General features: G+C 40.4%; 1 protein-coding gene across 2 annotated transcripts in view; it reads right to left on the reverse strand.

Annotated features, from left to right (window-relative positions):
- Window positions 1–24190, reverse strand: part of RASAL2 (RAS protein activator like 2) — a 401898-nt gene that overhangs the window by 180984 nt on the left and 196724 nt on the right. For both annotated transcript variants that reach the window (XM_062192966.1, XM_062192967.1), the window contains exon 3: window positions 20102–20228. In XM_062192966.1, the coding sequence (XP_062048950.1) occupies window positions 20102–20228 (127 nt within the window). The remainder of the gene's footprint in view (window positions 1–20101; window positions 20229–24190) is intronic.

Genomic DNA, 24190 nt, shown 5'->3' on the forward strand with positions numbered 1-24190 from the left:
AAAAGTCTTTATGCTGTCCTCTAATGACTTAGAATTAAATATAGAATTCTAGGTGGGAAAACATTTTCCTTCCAAATTCTGAGGGTGTTCTTTTTTTCTAGATTCTGACATTGCTTCAAGGAATCTATAACCATTCATTCTTAGTATGCAACCTGTTTTCTCTTTCTTTCAAAGACTGTAAGACTGTCTCTTTGTTACCCCTGACAATTTGAAATTTCACTAAGACATGCCTAGTTATAGGAATTCAGGAACTCTGTTCAAACTGGAAATTCATATCCTTCAGTGATGGGAAATTTTAAAAATTATTTTAGTAGTGTTTTCCTCCCCTTCTTCTAAAACTGTTTTGATGATGGACTGCCCATATTGATCCTCTGATATTTTAATCTGTTTCTCTCTCTCTCTTTTTTTTTTTTTTTTTTAAACATATATTTATAGAGAGTGGAGAGACAGAGAGAAAGAGAGATCTTCCACCTGCTGGTTTACTCCCTAAAGGGCTCCAATAGCTGAGGCTGGGCCAGGCCAAAGCCAGGCACCAGTAGCTTCATCTGGATCTCCTATGTGGATGGCAGGGGCCCAAGCTCTTAAGCCATCTTCTGCTGCTTTTCCAGGCACATCACAAGGGAGCTGGAATGGAAGTGGAGCAGCCAGGACTCAAACTGGAGCCCATATGGGATGCTGGCACTGTATATGGCAGCTTAATCTGCTGTGCCACAATGTCGGGCCACTCGGTTGTTTTTTGTTTTTACTTGAAGGGGAGGTTGACAGACAGAGACAGGGACAGAGATCTTCCATCCACTGCTAAATTCCCCAAATGGCTGCAATGTTCAGGGTTGGGCCAGGCCTAAGCCAGGAGCCCGGTGGTCCACCTGGGTCTTCCACACTGTTGGCAGGGGCCAAAGTACGTGGACCTTCTTCTGCTTCTTTCTCAGGTACCTTAGCAGGGAACTGGATTGGAAGAAGAGCAGTGGGGACTAGAATTCGCACTCTGATGTGGGGTGCTGGAATTGAAGGTAGCAGCTTAGCTAGCTGGGCCACAATATTGGACTCTGTTTACTTTCTGACAAATTTCCTCAATTTCATTTTCCAGCCCTTCTACTGAGTCCTTATTTCAGCCATAATATTTTAAGAGACAAAAGCTCTTGGTGGGGGAGGGGTGCAGTACTGTGGCCTAAGCAAGTAAAGCTGCTGTTTGTACAGTCGGCATCACATATGGGTGCCAGTTCTTGTCCTGGCTGCTCCACTTCTGAGTCAGTTCCCTGTTAATGCACCTGGGAAAGTAGTACTTCGGCTCCTGTGACCCATGTGGGAGACCTGGATGAAGTTCCTGACTCCTGGCTTAGGCCTGGCCCAGTGCTGGCCTTTGCCAACTTTTGGAGAGTGAACCAATAGATGAAAGATCTTTCTTTCTCTCTCCCTCTGTCTCTGCCTCCCCCTCTGTAACTCTGCCTTTCAAATAAATAAATAAAAGTTTAAAAAAAAAAAAAAAAGAAAGAAAGAAATTATTTGGGAGCCAGTGCTGTGGCCCCACGGACTAAGCTGCTGCCTGCTACGCTGGCATCCCACATGCTTCACCTCTGATCCTGCTCCCTGCTAATGTGCCTGGGAAAACAGCAGAGGGTGACCCCACCATCCAAGTGAACCCTGATGGAGTTCCAGGCTCCTTGGCTTCACCCTGGCATAGCCTGGGCAGTTGCAGCCATTTGGAGAGTAAACCAAGCACAGACAGAAGCCTGTCTGTCTTTCTGTCTGTCTGTCTTTTCTCCTCTCTGTAACTCTGCCTTTCAAATAAATAAAATAAATCTTTTTTTTTAAAGCTCTTTAGCTTTAATAATCAGTAGTTATTTCATGTATATAACCTTTCTGAAGATAGCAATTATTTTTTAATTTTCTGTTCCTTGCCTGGTCTTTTCCTCCAAATTAATTTGTTAATTTCTTTTCATGCTAGACATCTTTCCTTCAGCCGTCTGCTAGTTTTGGGAAAGTTAGTATCGTTAGGTCATTCCTCTTTTGCCAGTAGAATACCCCAGAACCTACTCTTCTCTTCTGCCGCCTGGAGGGTAAAGGCAAAGGAGGGAGGAAGAGGGAGTCCTCTCAGCACTCAGGGTGCAGATTCCTGCTCTCAGTGTTGCGGGCTATCTCCCCGCCCAGCGATCCCTGGGACTTTTTCTCGAGGCAATGACCTAGGGTGCGAACCCAGGGTGGAGGTAGAGATGGGAAGAGCACTTGTTCAGGAGAATGGGGAAGAGGAGGACCTAGAAATCAATGACTACCATATGTTCCCGAATGATTGGTTCCTGAGCTATTTGAAGAGTTGCTGGTGAAAATCAGATGGGTTCTTAGCTTTCTTCATTGCTAAATTAAGATTTGGATTTCACAAGTGAGCTACGCCTTCTACCACACTTCGTTTGCTTTTCAGCTTTCTTCTTCTTTTTTTTTTTTAAAGATTTCATTTATTTATTTATTTATTTTACAGGTAGAGTTACAGACAGTGAGAGAGAGAGACAGAGAGAAAGGTCTTCCTTCCGTTGGTTCACTCCCCAAATGACCGCAACGGCTGGAGCTGTGCTGATCCAAAGCAAGGAGCCAGGTGCTTCTTCCTGGTCTCCCACGCGGGTGCAGGGGTCCAAGCACTTGGGCCATCTACTGCTTTCCCAGGCCATAGCAGAGAGCTGAACTGGAAGAGGAGCAACTGGGACTAGAACCGGCACACATATGGGATGCCAGCGAAGCAGGCGGAGGGTTAACCTACTGCACTGTGGCACAGGCCCCTGCTTTTCAGCTTTTACTTTCTGTCTATATGTGTATGACTGTTTTCTTCTTTCTCATTCTCCACACCTTTGAGGGACCACATTTTAAAATGAACCCCCTTGGGATGGGTGTTTGGTGCAGTAGGTAAGATGCTGCTTAGGATGCCAACATCCCATGTCAGAGAGCCTGGGTTAGGATCCTCACTCCAATTCCAGTTCCAGCTTTCTGCTAATGTACACCCTGGGAGGAAGGAGGTGATGGCCTAAGATTTAGATTGAGTTCTGGGCTCCTGGTTTCAGCTTGGCCCAACTCCAGCTATTTGTGGGCATTTGGGAAGTGAAACACTGGATAAAAGATCTCTCTATCTCTCTGTCTCTGTCTCTTTGCCTTTCAAATAAATTAAAATTAAAATTTTTAAAACCCTTAACTATAGCTTTAGAGAGATTTCTGGAAGGAGTACAATTAGATGCTCGCATTCAATGTACTACTTCTCTCCCCAGAAGTTCAGGCTAAAACTCAAAACCTGCCTAATTCTCCAATTAATAACTGATCTATATATCTATATATCTATATCTATACCTTACCTATATCTATATCTATATCTATATCTATATCTATATCTATACATAGATATATTAGTATCAGGGTTATTAGTATATAGTGAGATTGCCTTAGGGCTGATTAAGAGGAGCCCCTGGCCTGGGTATCATACTTTAGGACTCAACTGTAGTCCTTTGGGGCACCAATCCCCACAAACTGGAAACAGCAACCTTGACAACAGCCCATACAAATGACTTGCAAGAATTACAGAGAATCCTTTATTTAAGACACTTTACTGCCATCTGCTGGGAACCTTATAAAATAATTACAGATCAACCATGACAAATGACAGGCATCCCTAGGAATTGGGCAACACTGCCTAGAAGCCACCTTCACAGATATGAACAAATCTAGACTGTGCCAGGATGTGGAAGATAAAAAAGAACAAATGATGAATTCAAACTTTCAGTTACAAGTTAGAAGGAATTGTGTCTGGCACCTGACTTAGAACAGGGAACTGATTTCCTAACAGAAAAAACTCTTATAACTGCTAATCTAAATCTAGTTTCTAAGAGTAAAATGAAAGTTGACTTTGGTAGGTTAGATTGAGAATTTAAGTACTAGTTTTCATTTTATTAATACGTCTTGATATTCAAATAACTTTTTTTAAAGACATTTATTTATTAGGAAGTAAAAGAGTCACAAAGAGAGAGGGAGAGACAGAGAGAGAGAGAGATCTTCCACCCACTGGTTAACCTCCCAAATAACTGCAATGGCCGGGGCTGTACCAGGCCAAAGCCAGGAGCCTGGAGATTATTTTAGGTTTCCCATATGGCTGGCTGGGGCCCAAGGACTTGAGCCATCTTTCACTGCTTTCCCAGGTGCATTAGCAGGGAACTGGATTGGAAGTTGAGCATTTGGGACTTGAACTGGCGCCCATGTGGGATGCCAGTATTGCCACAATGCCAGTCCCTAAATAACTTTCAGAAGAATATTAGGAATGTGTTCAAAAGTAACTCAAATGTTTGCATTCAATTAGCTAATGAATGCAAGCCTCTTATTTGTAATGGACAAACCTGATTGGGCTGGGTTGGTAGTTCTGTTATAACTTGTTTTAAAAATATTAATGTTCTACCACAATTGATACATACTGTGATAGATATCACAGATTTTTGTGCTTTTTACCTCCAATTTCATTTGTAATAAACACTAGCTCCTGTAACCATGTTCTATCTGGTTTTAAATAACTCTCCTTCTAACACAAAACAATAAATTTATAAACTATTCTGATGCCACTACCACAATTAAATTTTTAGATTTTTCTCACAATAAAATGTTATATCATTATATATTTTATTTCTACTATTTTTTAAGTGTCACCAACCAAGCATTCCAAACTCCTCTCTTCTCCTAAGCCCAGTAATTTTTAGGATTGTATATAATCCTTATAGCAGAACTGACTGTATATGGCTACTTTATTGTATATTCAAGCCCCTTCTTCTTGAATATTATCACACACTTACCATGTGTATCTTACAGAACCAGCTCTCAAGGAATAAATATACTAGCTCACGGTTTTTAAGAAAACTCCAAAGTACCCAACCAAAAGCCTTGAGGAACATTATTCCAGAGTCTTTTAACTTAATTACCCGTAATGCTTTTGATAATTCTTGAGCTCCTTCCACCTTTCCTCAAACTATATATATATATATATCACGGAATCTATTGATCATGGAATGCAAATATAAAGGTTAAGTAAATATATACATTAATTTAATAGTTATTCTAAGTACTGAATGCTCCCATACACAAGCATTATTTATCAGCATTTTTTTAAATTAAACTTTTATTTAATGAATATGAATTTCCAAAGTACAGCTTATGGGTTACAATGGCTTCCCCCTCCCAAAACTTCCCTCCCACCCACAACCCTCTCCTTTCCCGCTCCCTCTCCCCTTCCAATCACATCATGATTCATTTTCAATTCTCTTTATATACAAAAGATCAGTTTAGTATATATTAGGTAACGATTTCAACAGTTTGCCCCCATATAGCAACACAATATCAGCATTTTTATTACATTAAATAAAAAGGATATATTTCTTATAATATTAAATCTTTGTTGCTCATATATCCCCTTCTCTCAATATTATTACCATCTTGTATTTTTATAGAAGATTCTACATCTTGAAAGCATTTTCACAAATTATCTAAATATTTGTAATACTGTTTTGGGATTAAAAAGAGTCATCACTAGTTTGCACATAATAAAGTTAGAACTGGGCAAGGGAATGGGAGATGGGAGGGGTGCGAGTGGGAGGGAAATTATGGGGAGGGAAGCCATTGTAATCCATAAACTGTACTTTGGAAATTTATATTAACTAAATAAAAAAAAAGACATCTTGTTAACAAAAAAAAAAAAAAGAAAAAGAAAGTTAGAACTGAAGCTAATTTAGTCTCAGAGTATCAGGTTTAAAGCTAAAGGTTGAGTAAGCGATATTCTTTAACAATTTTGATCAAAAGGATTATCCTTTATAATAATTTTATATATGCCACGGAGAAGATATTCTGTTTTTAACATTCCTTTTCTTCAAAGTTTCTTCAAATTTTTATCACTTAGGATAATTAACTTAACAAAGGATGGGTAGAAAGTTGGCTTTTCCTCAAAATCTTTCCAATTTGGTTTCCTTTTTTGGTGTTTTTTAAAAAAGTTTCTGTTTGACTTCTTCATTCCAGACTTTTGAGTGACTGGCTTTGACAAGGGAATTCTGAATAGCTGGCTTTGACACTGAAAAACTTTTGATATATTCTTTCCTATGGCATATTAATGTATTAGAGGGATACTATGTTAAATCACAATTTTAATATATTTACCAAATGTCTCTGAGGACTCTACAATAAAACAATTTACGATGTCAGTCACAGACTTTTAAAAACCTGGACACTGTGTATGTAAGACCACGAGGAACGTCGTGGGTTAATCATGGTATAAAGAAATAGTTACCAGATTTTTTATTTTGAATTTATATATTACAATCTCAACTTTCTATTTGGCATTATGAATGCTTGGCTTTTTAAAAAATTTAACCAGCTTTATGGTCTTATTCATGTTGTTACCTGCAAACAAGTATTCTTATTCATTTCACACCATTTGGACAAGAAAACATGTGCTTGACCAGAATGTTGAAGAAGTGTAATGGGGCAGACGTTGGCCCGGGGATTCTGATGTCTGCATACCACATTGAAGTGCCTGATCCCAGCTTCCTGCTCAGGCAGACCCTGGGAGGCACTGGTGACGGCTCAAGTATCTGAGTTCCTGTCACCCGCATGGGAGACCCTGGCTGAATTCAAGGTTCCCAGCTTAGGCCTCAGCCAGAAGCCACTGCAGGTATTTGTCAAGTGAACCAGTAGATAGATCTATCTGCCTCCCTGCCTCTCAAACAAATTTTTTTTAAAGAGTTAAGCATGCTTATTTATTTATTTATTTATTCTACAGGTAGAATTACAGACAGTGAGAGAGAGAGACAGAGAGAAAGGTCTTCCTTCCGTTGGTTCACTCCCCTATGGCTGCAACGGCTGGAGCTGTGCTGATCCAAAGCCAGGAGCTAGGTGCTTCCTCCCAATCTCCCATGCAGGTGAGGGGCCCAAGCACTTGGGCCATCCTCCACTGCTATCCCAGGCCATAGCAGAGAGCTGGACCGGAAGAGGAGCAGCTGGGACTAGAACCGGTGCCCACAGGGGATGCTGGTGCCGCAGGCATTAACCTAGTGCATCACAGCATCGGCCCCTCAAACAAATATTTTTAAAAATGTAATGAACACATTGTGCCACCAACCAGACAGTAAACAATATGAAGTAATGGTGAGAAATTTTCTTCCACAAAGGTATAGTTCATAAAGAATCCTGTCCACTGTTCAGCTTTCACCTTTCTCCCTTTTCAAAGCTCTTCCAAATTATTTGACAGCTTTGTTTTTTAAGAAAAAATTGAATCATAGGTTATATTTACATTGGAATGAGTATTTACCAATTCTAGTTTATGTGGTCAATTAACATACCTCCCACTATTGTTTGCATAAAAAGAACCTTACCATTCAAAGAACTAATTTCTTTTTTAAATTTCAGCAAGTCATCCTTTGCATGGTTTGAAATTAAATCATCTTTTGGTGAATAAATTAAAATATGGATATTGTCACCAGAGGAAAACAGATTTTTTTTCCCCCACAGCTTATAAATCTGGAAATGTTACTTTAGACATGATATTCATGTGCCTTAATAACTCATTTTCAGTGGAAAAATATGGCACAACAAAATGTGGGTCAATTTTAGTACCTTCTCCCTGCTGAACTGAGAGTCTGAGACCTATCAAAGTAGATTCTGCACCTATGCACCCTTCCTCTATGAGCATTTGACTCCACGTGCTTATTTAAAACTCCAATTCTGCATTCCATTCCTCTTTCTCTTGTCCTTTTTCTGCTGGTGCCTTTTCATCTTCATACGCTCTACATGTTGAGCCAGGCCCTTACTCTTTAGTCTTCTTTCACCAACACATATTCCCCTAGGGATCTCATTCAGTTCTAAGGCTGGACACATCCTCTGTTTGACAAAGGCCTGCAATTTACATTGCCAGTCTGTACCTTGCCTTGTACTTCGAGAGGCACAGATCTGACATAGTTTCACTTGGGTGTCTAATAATGATATGGTATTAATCAAAGAGATAGAATTAGGCTCATGAGCTGGAGACCACGCCCCCCCTCCCCCCCATTCCACCTGTATATGCTCACCTGCCAATCAGACTATGTAACCGTTCCCCTTTTGGAAGCAAATAAGAGGCTTGGAGTGCCCAGGGCCTGCCACTGTTTTGGCTGTGTGCCCTGCTATTTGCAGTCACTCCTGCCTGTGTAATTTTTCTCTCCACATGGCTCTGGCCTGTGAACGCCTGCACGTGGCCCTAGATCTGCTCTCTGTCTGGTATGGAACTCCTGGTTCACCTTTCTGAACCACCCTCTCCCTTAAATAAAGCCCTCATGTTCCTGTGTATTTCTCTCACTTCCCCTGATAAAGTCTGAGTTTTACCATGCCGGCTGCCTCCTCTATGTCTAAATTTAGGATGCTTCTCTAAGCTTGAGACAAGAATCGGAAATACTAACCTTGGCTCATAGATGATATTATATGGCGACCACGAAGGGTCTTATTAATATTTGTTCAATCTGTTGAAAGCCGGACAACACAGTAATGGACTTTCAAATGGCTTCACGCGGCTTCTAAGTTCTGAAAACCTTTCGGCATCCCACCCTCTTCTCTTAGCATTCGCGGCTTCCTTCACTGACAACCGCGCGCTCTAGTCCCTCGGCAAACGTGCACTCGAGGTTTTGCTTCCGGTGCCTTCGGTTTTACGAATGACAGAGCTCCGGCAGTTTTTCGGCTTTCTCTCAGCACTCCTGGTTTTGGAAAGAGGCTGTAAAAATGCAAGGATGGATTCTTTTGGTATTTCTTGTTTCAGGAGAATGGGATGTTAGCGTTAATAGGATTTGGGCAGAAAGGTAGGAGAGAGATTTTAGTGGAGGACCAGTTTGTGAGAGTTTGTTGAAATACAGAAATTCCCAAGTTGCCTGTAATATGTTCTTAAGGATTTGCGAAGATTAAAACAAAACTGTTTCTCAGAATGGATTTAAGGTTACGGGACAATTGCCTTGCCTCAGGCATGTGATTTTGGGTGTGGGAACAGGTCTTGTTGCCTAGAAACCTTTTAGCATCAGGAAGGCAGAACCTTAAATATGGCAGACTCCACTTCCTGCAGTGGAGGGTGGGACTTCCATCCCAAGAAACACGTGGTTGCCAAGATGGAGGCCCCAGTGGGAACTTTTGCCCTTACTGGCTACATGCTGCATACCTGATTAGGAAGTACTTTTTATTATAGCCTTTTTAAGTTATAGCTTGTTATTGGGGTTTTAACACTGGTTTATTATTTTAATTTTTTGTTTTGGCTCTATGCTGGCTGTTTTGGTCTCATGAGGTTCGGTATCTCATGCACAGTGGGCCTTCTGTGATTTCTTCTTGGACCAGGTGGCTTTCTTTTTGACCTTCTGAGATTTGACACCCCAGGAGTGACAGGGCAGTCTGGAATGGCATTTCTCAAACCAAACAGTGTTTTGTTTTTGGTATGGTTTTAGCTTTACCATGGTTTAAAAATTTTTTTTGTTTAAATCCCACTGTGGGTGTAGTAACTCTGGGATGCCAAATTATTTGTTAATCACGTGTTCAAATACAACTGGGCCCAAGCTCAGCCCTTTCTACTTTTTGTTTCCCCAGGTTAGGAGGTGATTCAACTATGTTAGCTCTACAACCACTCTCTTGGATACACCCTTAGGATATATAATTAATAACTGGGAGACCCCTAAGCTAGATGATATTACTAAAGAAAAGTTGATTTCTCTCTGCAATACTGTGTGGTCAAGGTATAGGTTGGGAAATGGTAGAACATGGCCAATAAACGGCATTCTTCATTCTAATATCATTTCAGAACTTGACTTGTATTGCAGAAAACAGCAAGAATGGTCAGTTAGAAGTTGCTTGTGAACAGGCCTTTATGGCATATCAACATTTCAATCCCCAAAGGAGGGTTGGGCTATACCCTGCCTCTTCTATCCAAAAAGAAAATAAGCAACCAGTAGGTGTAATGGATGATCCATTACTGACTGGTTCTCAGCTACCACAGTCTCAACCTGCTGTGACACCAGAGTCATCTCAAAGAGTGCTGGATCCCCTTCTGCGCCTTCTAAGCCTGGCCTTTCACCTCCCTCCCCAAGGCCGCCTCCTTTTAACCCTTCCTGCCCCCTGCCAGAGGGCAGCTTCACTGGGGTTACAAGGAGTGGAGTTTCCAATCAACAGACAGGAGGGACGCTCCGTCCCTTGAGAGAAGTAGCCAGTGGAACAGGGACCATTAGAATACATGTCCCTTTCATTCTATCTGAAAACAAAAGACAGGAAGACTTTCAGAAGATCCTACTATAGGAGTTATAAGCCCTAACCTTAGCTTATGACCTTAATTGGAATGACAGACATCTTATTTTATCTACTTGTATGGCTGAAGAAAAGCAGCATATTTAGACAGAAGCTCAGTTCAGTATCCTGGCAATTTTGCTGTGGAGGCCCTAGCAGTCCTGGATACTACACGTGAATGGAATTAACAAAAGGGGGAATCAGGTTCACAGCTGCTCAAGACCATATGGTCTCATGCTTACTGTAGGTAGAGTTGAGGAAATGTATTATAAAACTCGTAAACTATGATAAAATCAAAGAGATAGCACAGGGTCCGTATGAGAATTCAGATATGTTCCAGGCATGATTAACAGAAGGAATAAAGAAATATATCAACTTAGATCCTAGGGCAGATTTACCTTGGTACATATTTCAATATGTAATCAGCACCAGATATTAGAAAAAAAAGCTTCAAAAACTAGCCATGAGCCCTCAAACCCCCATGAGCCAATTGGTAGAAATGACATTTCAAGTGTTTAACAATAGGGATGAGTCTACATCCTTCAGCATCCCCTTAAGATTAAGGGTCTGGAATCTCTGAGGGGGAAATGATATGGTATTAGTACTGGGCTCATAAGCTGGAGACCATGCCCCTACCCTTGCCCCTGCCTGATCTCACCTGTATCCACCTTTGCCTGCCAATCAGACTACATAACCACTCCATTACTTGGAAGAGATTTATTATCAACCTTGGATGCTTCCTTAAGTTAACTTCCCCTATATTTAAATCATTTATTATGATGTTAGCAAATATTGAGGCAGGTCCTAGTTTAGATAATATTCCTGCTGAAATAAAATAAAGAGTAGATTCCTGGACGGGCTACACATGCTGTGGCTCTCAAGGTTTTCTTAAAGGATAAGACTGTGTTTCCTCATCAGTGCTAATATCCAATAAAGTCAAAGATGACTGTTGGTCCCATTCCAGTCTCCCTGTAATATTCTTATATTGCCTGTTTTAAGGCTGAATGGGGAATATAGGATAGTTCAAAACCTCAAGGCAGTTAATGAGGCAGTTATTCCAACTCATCCTATTGTGCCAAATCCTTACACTATATATTGACATAAATGCCTGAAGGGATCTCGTGGTATACAGTTTTAGACCTAAAGGAGGGTATCTTCTGTATCCCGTTAAGTTCAGAATTTCAGTTTTCATTTGCCTTTGAATGGACTGACCCAGTTTCAGGTTTAGATCAGCAATATGCATGGACTGTGCTCCCCCAGAGAGTCTGGAACAGCCAGCACCTGTTTGGTAATGCACTTGGCAAAAGGAGCTCAGGGAATTACAGCTAAGAATGGAGCGATCTTGTAATATGTAGATGATACTCTCTTCTGCAGCCCATCCAAGGAGGACTCAGATGAAAATACCATCAGGTTTTGAACTTCCTAGCTAAGTGAGGATACAAAGGTTCCTCAACAAAAGCTCAGGTTTCTAAACAAGAGGTAGACTACCTGGGATATGTTCTAGCCCCAGGAGTGCTCTTTCAGTCAAGAGAAAGGAAGCTGTGTTATGTATAAGGTCACCACAGACTAAAAAGCAACTAAGGATATTTCTGGGAATGGCAGATTCTGTAGAATAAGGATTCCACAATTTAGATTAATAGCCAAGCCTTCATAATGAAGCTTTAAAAGGCCCTGACACAGACCCACTTTGCTGGACAAGGGCGTTACACAAGTCAGTGCAAAGAATTAAACAGCTTTTAACAGAAGCCTCAGCACTGAGAATTCCTAACCTGAGGAAGCCATTTACCCTGTTTATAGCAGAGAAACAGGGGGTGCTCTAGGAGTACTGACTCAGAAATTGGGTCCACTTCCCAACCAGTGGCCTATTTTTCTGAACAGCTAGATTCAGTGGCTACAGGGTGGCCTGCATGCTTACAGGCTATTGCTGCTACAGCACTCTTGGTGGAAGAAGCCACCAAGCTGACTTTAGGCCAGCCGCTTCAAGTTCACACACCACACCAGCTACAAGGGGTCTTGAAGTTAAAGGACGTCAATGGTTAACAGGGGGACATCTACTGTTAGATTCATCTGAGATAACTTAAGGTGTGCCAGGTCCTCAACCCAGCAACTCTGTCGCCACCTGAGGGCACTGGAGAATTAACTCATTCTTGTGTAGAAACTATAGAACAGGTGTATTCTAGTATACCTGACCTGAACGCGGTGAGCCTTTGGAGAATACAGATGTTGAGGGGTTTACTGATGGCAGTAGCTACATGAAAGAAGGAATCAGAAAGGCAAGTTATCAGGTAGTACTGTAGCTTTTGGAAGTAGCTGTCATTCACTGTAAGGGACATCAGAAGGGAGACAACTATGTTAGCAAGGGAAATGCACTAGCAGATAAAACAGAAAACGAGTGGCTGGACAGGTAGCTCTGGAAATGGCTCTAATACCTCAACCTGTAGCAATGACTAAGGAAGCTCACTATACCAAGTCTGAGACTGAATGGGCTTAACAGCAGGGTTATACTAAAGATGCTAATGGAGGTGGACTTTGGATCATAAGGTTATGGTCCCAATGGCCTCTCAATGGAAAATTATTAAGGAGATGCATGACTCTACCCACCTCGGAAGAGAAGATTCAATGCAACTCATCTTCTGAGTGTTTGCAGAGAAAGGACTAAATGCTGTTGAAAGGGAGGTAACTCATCCTTGCCCACTTGATTAAAAATACCCCCGGTGGTCCCGTAAAACTACCTCCCTGTTGACTCCTGTGCAGAGATGAACATCCCAGGTGAAGACTGGCAGACTGATTTCCCCAATTTGCCACCAATACGTAACTATGAGTATCTTCTAGCTTTACTGATTCTTTCAGAGGATGGACAGAAGCCTTCCCAACTCAAACAGAAGAGGAACACAAGGTTTCCAAGGCCTTACTGAAGGACACTGTGCCATGCTTTCGACTCCCACGGTCACTCCGGAGTGACAATGGCCTTTCATTTGTATCTAAAATAACTCAACAGTCTTCACAGGTGACCTCGAAAGACACATCTGATTATTCCTGTGAGCCAATCAAAGATCTTAAATACCTCTTCATAAAGCAAAAAGATAAGTAAAGCTTTTGCTTTCGTCCCATCAAGAATGTTGCACTTTAAGGCAGACATGCTGTACTTCTCTCTTCTTTGGATTCTGTCTGGGTACTGTTATTGGCAGAAAAACTCCTTAGTGAGCTCTTTTACTATAATGATTGAAAGTACTTGTGAGCCACACGAAGCTCATTTTAAAAACCTGACCACAGCTCTGGGTAATTTGGCCTACATTTCAGGCCAGCTTTTACAACAAGTACTTACATCAGTGGACACTCTATTCTAAGGCAGTTATGGACAACAGACAAGCCTTGGAATATATACTAATAGAACAAGGAAGAATGTGTGCAGTGATTAATGGAATCTGCCACCTTTACTCAAACAGTAGCATGTTCACTGAAAAAGATATTAGAAGTCTCTATGCTCAGGCTAAATGGTTTTATAATCTGCATAAGGGTAGCCTATCACCACCCACCATCTGGGAGTTTACAGGATATGTTCTTGCTATCTTAATGCACTCCACTTGCAATCTGTTTTGTTCCAGTTTAGCTTATGCTGACTGGTAAACTTGTATGCTTCAGAACTCAATGACTTCTGAGAGTAATGATGTCTGTGCAGAGGACACAGCCATTGGCGGTGACAGAGTACTCCAGCTCATGAAATGCATTCATTAAATGAGATAGGAAGATGTCTCCAGACCAAGGACAGACAAGGCCTGAGCCCCTGATCAACAGGAAGCAGCTGTAGAAGATATGATGCGTCTGCATGTTTCAGCATCCTCTTAAGATTAAAGGTCAAGAATCTCTGAGTGGGAAATGATATGGTATTAGTCAAGGAGAAAGAATTAGGCTCATGAGCTGGAGACGGCCCTACCTGATCTCATCTGTATACACCCACCCAATCAGATTACGTAACCACTCCCTTTTTGGAAGCAAGTAAAAGGCTTGGAGTGCCCATGGCCCACTGCCGTTTTGCTTGTGCACCATGCTATTCATGGTCACTCTTGCCCGTGTGGTTTTTCTCTCCATGTGGCTCTGACTGTGGACACCTGCAAATGGCCCCAGATCTGCTCTCTGCCTGGTATGGAACTCCTGGTTCACCTTTCTGACCATCCTCTCCCTTAAATAAAGCCCTCATGTTCCTATGTATTTCTCTCACTTCCCCAAATAAATTCTAAGTTTTTCCATGTTGCCTGCTTCGTCTATGTCTAAATTTAGGAAGCTTCTCTAAGCTTGAGACAAGAACTCGAAATATTAATCATGGGTCATAGTTAGACGACATCAATAAGATCCTCAAGCTTAACGTGTAAAAAACTGAGCTCCTGGGCAACCACTGTTTTCTCCCCTAGTCTTCCCCATCTTCCCCTCTTTATTTCTGTAGCTGTCCTATTCAACCTTCTCATCTATTCTGTTTCTTACCTCCTATATTTAATCCATTAAGCAAATTCTGATGTCTCTACTTTTTTTTTTTTTGGACAGAGTGGATAGTGAGAGAGAGAAACAGCAAGAAAGGTCTTCCTTTGCCGTTGGTTCACCCCCCAATGGCTGCTGCGGCTGGTGCACCGCGCTGATCCGAAGCCAGGAGCCAGGTGCTTCTCCTGGTCTCCCATGCGGGTGCAGGGCCCAAGGACTTGGGCCATCCTCCACTGCACTCCCGGGCCATAGCAGAGAGCTGGCCTGGAAGAGGGGCAACCGGGACAGAATCCGGCGCCCCAACTGGGACTAGAACCCAGTGTGCCGGTGCCACAGGCGGAGGATTAGCCTATTGGGCGCCAGCCCTGATGTCTCTACTTTCAAATATATCTAGGAACTGTTTATTTCTCAGTCCTTGCACTATTACCATTCTGGCACAAGCTGCTATCATGTCTCAACAAGATTATTGTGCCAACATCCTAACTGGTCTCTAAATTCCAATTTTTGTACCCTTACTCCTAATTCAAGAGCCAGTGGCTCCCCATCTCACAGAGTGAAGGGCAGACTTTACGATGACCTGCGAGACGCCTGCGTGATCTGGTCACCGAAGAGCTCAGTGATACCATCTACTACTCTCCCCATGTTCATTACATGCCGGCCTCACTGACTTCTATGCTATTCATGGAATATTCCAAATATATTCCCACTTAATACCAGCTGTTTCTGCAGGCAGAAATCTGCACCTTCAGGTGTCTATATCCTCTACTCCCATACTTTTAACCATCATTATTCAAGTATCAGTGAGGCCAGCCTTGGTCACATGAGCTAAATAATACTCCCTTGATATTTCCTACCCCTGTTCACTACTTTTTTTTTTTTTTTACTTTGTACTATCACCATCCAGATAGCATAATTTAACTTATTATTCTTACTTATTGTCTATGGTTTCTCAATAGAATGTAAGCTCTAAGGAAGGAGAAATTTTTCGTCTGTATTTTTCACTGCTAATCCTGAGAACCTGGAATAGCCTCTGATATACAGTTGGTACTCAGTAACTACTGGCTGCATAAATGAATGGCATTTGAAAAGCAAAAAATAAATAAAATCCATACAATGCAACAGGCCACAATAATGCATGGATAGTCATCAATAAATTTCCTTGGTTATAAAATGTATGCATATGTCTGCTTGACAGGAGGTGATGTAGGGAATTCAACAATTTTTTTCAAATGAATCTGATATTTTTATTGAAATTACCTAAGTAGGGGCAGGCACTGTGGTGCAGTGGGTTAATGCCCTGGCCTGAAGCGCCAGCATCCCATATGGGCGCTGGTTCAAGACCCAGCTGCTCCTCTTCTGATCCAGCTCTCTACTGTGTCCTGGGATAGTAGTAGAAGATGGCCCAAGTCCTTGGGCCCCTACACCTGCATGGGAGACCCAGAAGAAGCTCCTGGCTCCTGGCTTCAGATTGGTGCAGCTCTGGCTCTTGCGGCCAACTGGGGAGTGAACCATCAGATGGAAGACCTTTCTCTCTCTCTTTCTCTCTCTCTGCCTCCCCTCTCTCTGTGTAACTTTGAATTTCAAATAAATAAATAAATCTTTTAAAAAAAGAAATTACCTAAGTAATACTGCAAACACTCAATAAAAGCTTAAAGTGTTAACTGCTTTCCCCCATCTTATTTATACTGCTAGTTTCATTCAGTAGTGAATTAAAAGAGAGGGGAGGAGAATTTCAATAGAACAACTCATTTGTAGGGTGAATAAAAAATAGCTTCTTAGGTCTATTGGAGAAATCACCTGTTTGAAACTTATATTCTCTTAAAAGTCCTGTCATGAATGGATGACATCCTGGTTAACTATTAAATTATCTCCTACAAAAGGAAGACAGGAAACAATTATTCTTGGGATAGCATCTTTTCCCAAAAACCATGTTCTGATATGATTACTTTTTGAAGGCTCTGTCAGTAGCATATCTATCAAATTCAGAGCCAGAAGAAATACAGGGGCCAGTTAGTGAATTGCTGTAGGTCTTAAGAGAGACACAAAATAGTTATAGGAATCAGTGTTCCTTCACTACTACTGGCACGCTATGATTGGTCAACTTAGTCATGTATTCTGTTACCTTTCTTCTTTTATCTCCATTCCTTTCATCGATTTTACCCTAATGTAATCATTCAGTCACTCAAATATTTATGGAGTGTCTATTGTCCTTTTCACAGGCAAACTTCTCAAAGGAATCGTATCTGTTCGCTGTTTCAGTCTTCTCACTTACGCTATCTTCTCAACCCATTTGCACAGCCTCGGCTACCACATACCACTACAACTGCTGTCCATAAACTCACCAGGAACCTCAATGTCACTAAATTCAATGATTTGCTTAGTCTTCATCCCAGTTTCTCTCTCAATAGCATATTCAGTAACATACAATAAAGTTGATTATAATTCCTAATTCTTTACTATGCCCGTCATGATATTCAATTTAGATCACTTACTTGACAGTATGACCTAGCTTCTGGCTTTTTTCCTCCATATTTCCCCTTAAATGTAACATATACACAGAAAGTACCAAAATCATTCATGTATAGCTCAATGAATCATCACAAAGTAGGCACACCTGCACAACCACTGCACACGTCACAGAAAGAACATCACTAGTACTCCAGAAATCTTCATAATCCTCTTGCCTCCTCCCAAAAAGTAAGCACCATCCTGACATACACCACAGGTCAGGTTTGTGTGTCCGGGAGCTTTATATAAACAGCATCACACACTGTGTACCACTTTGTGATTTTTAAAATTCTATTTGAGAGCCCTTTTTCTACATAAGATTTCAAAAACACCCTTCTGCATGATTTCTAGAAGCTTTATTGTGTTACCTGACTTGTCTAGACCTACAACACACTTGGGACTGATTCTGTGGATGGTATAAGGTAAGACTCAAGTTTTCCCTTGCACCTCAGAAAGAAATCTAACTGACCCAGCACCAAAATCAAAAAGACTTCCTTTATCCCACTGCACTACAGGGCCCCTAAGCCACACCAATGTCCATGCAGAGGTGGGTCTACTACAGGACTTTCAAGTGTGTTTCACTGATCTATTTGTGTATTCTTTCACCAATATATTCCTGTAACCTTTTAGATAGATCTTGACATGAGTAGATTAAGTCTTCTCTCCATTTTCATCTACCTTTTCTATTCTTGGTCTAAGGCACTTCTACATGAATTCTAGAATCAACTTGCCAATTTGTGTAGGTATAGGGGGAAAAGAAATACCATGCTGGATTTTGATTTTAAAGAAAACTAATAGATAACATAAAATAGACTCTAAACTTTTATACTTTAGCCCTCCATTTATTTAAATATTTTCTAATTTTCTTTTAATTACTTCTTATGGTTCTCTCTCTATAAGTCTTTCATGTCTCTCATTAGATTTTCCACAGATACACTATCTGTGGAATTTGCTATCTGTGGATTTGCTATCTGTGATGTTAAAACAAATGGTGTATTAAAATTTTTTTCATTTCTGGTTTGTTGCTGGTATCCAGAAATATAATTGATTTTTGTATACTAATTTATATTTTTATTTCTACACGTATTTATCCTATCATCCTAACTATATAAATAAAACTCCTGAAAGCAGAAGTCTTATCTTACACTTCTTTTCATACTTAGGGACTGGCACAGAATGTTACATATATGGCAACTGTTCAATGAAACATTTGCCAGCAGGAAATTTTGCCTAAAGACAAATTGCTAGGAGATAAAAACAAATCAACAAAAAGTAATCTAATTCAAGATAAGACTGGCATGTAAGGAAGAATGGCACTGGAAATGATGATAAGCTGCCATGAGCCAGGATGACCACCAAACTTGTCAAGAACCAAAGACAGGATAGGCTCTAACCAGACTTTATAGTTTGTTTTTGGGCCCAAAATATGGAACATTGTAGAGAGATAACAACTTGCTATGTAACTCTATCTTCTGTTTCAACACTATAATAATTCTCCACAGTATGACTGCACTTTCTCAAAATCCAGACTTTTGTGGGGCAAAGCTTGAATAGCCAAAGGTTCTCTGATATGGCAAAGGCAGCCATCAACAGAACATTACAAATAAAGAATCCAAAGGACCTGAAAGAAGGTGACTCTAAGCCAGTTCAATGTATGTGAAGTATAAATGGGCCATAAAATAGCTACACCCAGACAGGTTTTCTGGATAATTTAGGCACACACCTAAACTGGTTTCAATACATGCTAAGAGATACAATAAAAATAAGGTGAGTTGACAATTTTACATCTTCAAATATGACTCCTTAGAGAAAATATTTGTTAACTTGGCTTAATTCTGCAAACAAAACAACTGTTATAGGTTTAAAGAAAAAGAAAAGAATTCTAATTCTGACCAAGTGTTCCATTTAGAAAACAAAGAAAAAGGCAGAAAGCAGCAAGCAAAGCAAGCAAACAAAAAACACAACCAATAAACCCAAACCAAATTCTTATTTTAAAAAACACAACCAAAATCAGAGAATTATCCATTTTGACCATAATGAAGACAGTAAATGATTTTGTTCTACCTACCAAATGTCTATGACTAAAAGTCTATGATTTGCTAAGCAAATAATGCTACAATGTAAAGCACCAAAGCACTTTCTAAATTTCAAATTCCTTCATTATTTTATTTAATCTTAATTATGTCTAATTATTTAAATATCCATTGCTAAAAATGAAAATGCCTAATAGAAGACATGTGGTAGGAAACATTGAAAGAGTCTGTTGCTTTGATACTGACATTAATTCCTTTAGTATATAACAACTGAAGTGGGACTTCTTTGATTTCTCCCTTCTATCACCCACTTCAACCATTTCCCTTAATATAACTCATGTGGGAAGCCAAATCAGCTTAGTTAAATTAGCTTGAACTGGCATTGCATTATACAAGACAACATCAGTAGCTATGTGAACAGGAGATATTTAAACCACTTAGTATTAAGTTCTACACACACTGGCTCCTCTATAAATCTCAATTTCAACAAAATCACCTAATGCTCATTCAAAACCTAGAAACAAACAATAATCCCAGAAACAACAAGTCATCCAACCTGCCCAAGACTAAACAGCAAACTTATTAGCATATAAATTCTATCTCTGTAAAGTAACTTTGCTGTCACTCTGTTAAAATAACTGGACTCACTAATGACTGGTAACTCTGAGTTAACATGCCACTGATTTCAACACAGTTACTTAACTAGAAATGCAGGATATCTGTTTTACTGTAATACTCAGTAACAAGTCCATAAATCATCCAATAAAAGCTAGGATTTTCTTTCCTTTTATTAAACTTACCCAGTTTAGTGGCGCCCTCTGGTGGGTACTCAGGAAACTGACCCTCGGAAGGGACGCTGACAGTTCTCCTGAGGCACCTCCCTTTGGTGGAATCTGTCTGCTGCTCCTGGCCTCCTTCCACAGGTATCTAGTCAACCAAAAGAAAGAGATGAAAATTAATAATGAACCCACCCTAACAACCTTCTGATTAAACACTGTTTTTAGTTAATGAAGACAGAAGTATATCATAGGCAAAGTAAAACAAAAAATGTAGACATAATGTATATATAAAGGTAAGGTTTACCAACTCATTTTCAGGAAGTGTTCTCTAAAGAGAAAACTGAAAGATCAGGAAGAGTGAGTATGTAAATTGGCTTACAAGAGGTATGCGCAAGTCATATCCAGGTGTGAGCCTGCTCTGGGAGTTTAGAAAACAAAACACCCGCACAAATAAAGATTCTTCTACAGCATGTGTATGTGGTTCACAAGCTCCAGTTCTGCCAAGCGTTCAATGAAGTTAATGAAATTGTAAGTTAACCAGCAAGATTTATCTTCAGAATTCTTTTTAAAATGAGGGTAGGCATTTGGCCTAGTGATTAAAGACACCTAAATCCTATAACAGAATACTTGGGTTGATTTCAGACTCCACTCCCGATTCTACTTCTTGTTAATGAGCACCCTGGGAGACAGAAGGTGGTCCTGGGCCTTGCCATTCAAAACTGAGGCCTCTGGATTGAATTCCGGGCTCCTGCTTTTCCATTCTGGTACATGTAAGCATTTGGGAAGTGACACATTGGATAGAAGCCCTCTGTCTCTCTGCCTCTCAAATAAACAAATAATACTAAAGTGAGGCTTTGTTAGATAAAAGTAGTAAAATCAGCCAAATTTTCTTCTATTTTAGAATCAAGATATAGATCCAGTTAATAGTGCAGATATAGCTAACACATTTTCAATGAAACTTGTATACATATTTGTATAGATACCTTCATCAACTGAAGTATTTCCTTCCAAAGATGAGATTGCTTTTATAATCCTAAAAATATTTTTCTGGCATATGTTTAAGACATCAAGTTGTTTGCATCTGTGAACTATGATTGGTAAAAATGATCTCTCGAAGGCTCTGGTACTGAGGCATACTGGATAAAGCCAGGCCTGCGATGCTAGCATCCCATAGGGGATGTTCCTTTTTTTGTTTTTTTTTTATGATTTTATTTATTCTTTTGAGAGGTAGAGTTACAGACAGTGAGAGGGATAGAGAGAAAGGTCTTCCTCCCGTTGGTTCACTCCCTAAATAGCTGCAATGGCTGGAAATGCATTGAACTGAAGCCAGGAGTCAGGAACTTCCTCCCGGTCCCCCACGCGAATGCAGGGGCCCAAGCACTTGGACCACCTTCTACTGTTTTCCCAGCCCATAGCAGAGAGCTGGATGGGAAGAGGAACAGCTGTGACTAGAACCGGCGCCCATATGGGATGCCGGTGCTGCAGGTGGAGGATTAACCTACTGCGCCATGGCGCCAGCCCCAGGATGTTCCACTTCTGATGCAACTCCCTGCTAATGGCCTGGGAAAAGCAGTGGAAGATGGCCCAAGTGCTTAGGCCCGGGCCCCTGTGACCCATGTGGGAGACCCAGAAGAAGCTTCTGGCTTTGGCCTGCCACAGCTCTGGCCATTGAGGCCATCTGGCAAGTGAACCAGTGGATGGAAGATTCTCCTTCTCTTTTACTCTTCCTCCTGCTCTCTCTGTAACTCTTTCAAATAAATAATTTTTAAAAAATCTCTAGTACCAGCCGGCGCCGTGGCTCAATAGGCTAATCCTCCACCTTGCGGCGCCAGCACACTGGGTTCTAGTCCCGGTTGGGGCGCCGGATTCTGTCCCGGTTGCCCCTCTTCCAGGCCAGCTATCTGCTGTGGCCAGGGAGTGCAATAGAGGATGGCCCAAGTGCTTGGTCCCTGCACCCCATGAGAGACCAGGAGAAGCACCTGGCTCCTGCCATTGTATCAGCGCTGTGCGCCGGCCACAGCGCACCGGCCACGGCGGCCATTGGGGGGTGAACCAATGGCAAAGGAAGACCTTTCTCTCTCTCTCACTGTCCACTCTGCCTGTCAAAAAAAAAAGGGGGGGGGGGAATCTCTAGTATTTAAAAATTTGCTCAGTAACTTATCATCAAACAGACCTCAAAGAAAAGGATATTGGCAAAATGCCTAATAAAGCTAAAGACTCATTTTAAGGAAAGTCAGTGAGATCCAATACAGAAAGATATTTTAACAAAATTAGGAAAACAACTCATAATATGAAGGAGAATTTTAGCAAGACACAGAGATCACCAGAAAGAACAAAAGAGAAATCTTAGAAATGAAGATGTTAATAAATGAGAGAAAAAATACACTTGAAAGCTTGACTAATAGTTAGATCGAGCAGAAGAAAGAATATATGAAGTGGAACAAAGGTCTTTGTAAATATCCTGCCAGATGATTGAATGATAGACAGCTAAGCAAAAAGAATGAGGACAGCCTGAGGTTTATGGAATACCACTAACCTAACAAATATTTGAATTTTGGGGGTGCCACAAGGAAAAGAAAAGGGAAAAAAAAGTTGAAAACATAGTTGATAAAACAATAGCTGAAACATTCTTCCAACCATGGGAAATTTATAGACATCCAGGTACAGCAGGGCTAAAGGACTCCCAATATATATGACACCATAGCACAACACCACAACATGTTATAACCAAACTGAAGAAAGCACAAGAAAAGGAATTTTAAAACCTATAAGAGGGGCCAGCATGGTGGCAAAGCGGGTAAAGCCGCCACCTGTGGCAACACATATGGGTGCCAGTTTGAGTCCTGGCTGTTCCGTTTCCAATCCAGCTCCCTGCTATTGGCCTGGAAAAAGCAGCAGAAAATGGCTCAGGTGTTTGGGCTCCTGCCACCCATGTAGGAGATGTGGAAGGAGGTCCTGGTTTTGCTTGGCCCACCCTTGGCTATTGTGGCCATCTGAGGAGCAAACTAGCTGATATCAATCTCAATCTCAATCTTTCTCTCTCTCTTTCAAATACATAAATCTTTTAAAAAACAAAAAGAATCAAACCTTATCAATACAGTAAACCACAAAATAAACAAGGGAAAAAGAAAAGAACATAAGGTACTCAAAAAGAAGAAAACTAACAAAATGGCAGGAATAAGTCTCTTTTTATCAATAATAATCTTGAATACAAATGGAATAAATTCCTCAATTAAAGGTACACATCAGCTGAACAGATGTTGAAAAAGAGATCTAAGAATATGATGACTATAAAAAACTCACTGTGCCACCAAAGACAAACACACACTGAAAGTGAAAGGATGGAAAAAGACATTCTATACAAAGAGAAATAAAAAGCAAGCAGGTGTAGCTATACTTATTTCAGACAAAACAGTCATCAAGATAAAAACTGTGTAAAAAGTTAAGTTCAGTATATAATTTTCAAGTATTCAGCTCAATAAGAAGACAAGGCAGTTGTAAATGTATAAGCTCCTAATTTTACAAAATGAACATTATTAGATCTAAATGGAGAAGTAAGTTCTGATACAATAATGGGGGACTTCAACACTCCACTTTCTTTAATGAACAGATCACTTGGGGAAAAGAAATCAAGAAAGAAACATTAAAGAATACTACAGAGCAAATGAACCTAACAGATATTTACAGAACATTTCATCCAACAGCTGCAAAATTCACATTCTTATCATAGCATACAGAACATTCTCTAGGGTAGATTATATATTAGGCCACAAAACAAGTCTCAACAAATTAAAAAAAAAAAATCAAAACCATATCATGTATCTTTCCTGACCATCACAGAACAAAATTAGAAATCAACAACAAAAAAACTTTTACAAGCTATAAAGTAAATATAGACTGAACATGTTATTCAACAATGAGCCACTAAAGGAATCAAAAGAAAAATTTAAAAATATCCTAAAGCAAATAAAATAGAAACAAAATATACCAAAACTGACGGAGGAAAGTACTAAGTACTAAAAGGGAAATTTACAATAAGGTCCTATCTATTTTAAAAAAAAAAAAGGTTTTAATTAGTAGAAGAAAGGAAATAGATCAGGGCAGAAAAAT

The sequence above is a fragment of the Lepus europaeus genome, chromosome 5 (assembly GCF_033115175.1).
Source record: "Lepus europaeus isolate LE1 chromosome 5, mLepTim1.pri, whole genome shotgun sequence".
Taxonomy (NCBI): Eukaryota; Metazoa; Chordata; class Mammalia; order Lagomorpha; family Leporidae; genus Lepus; species Lepus europaeus.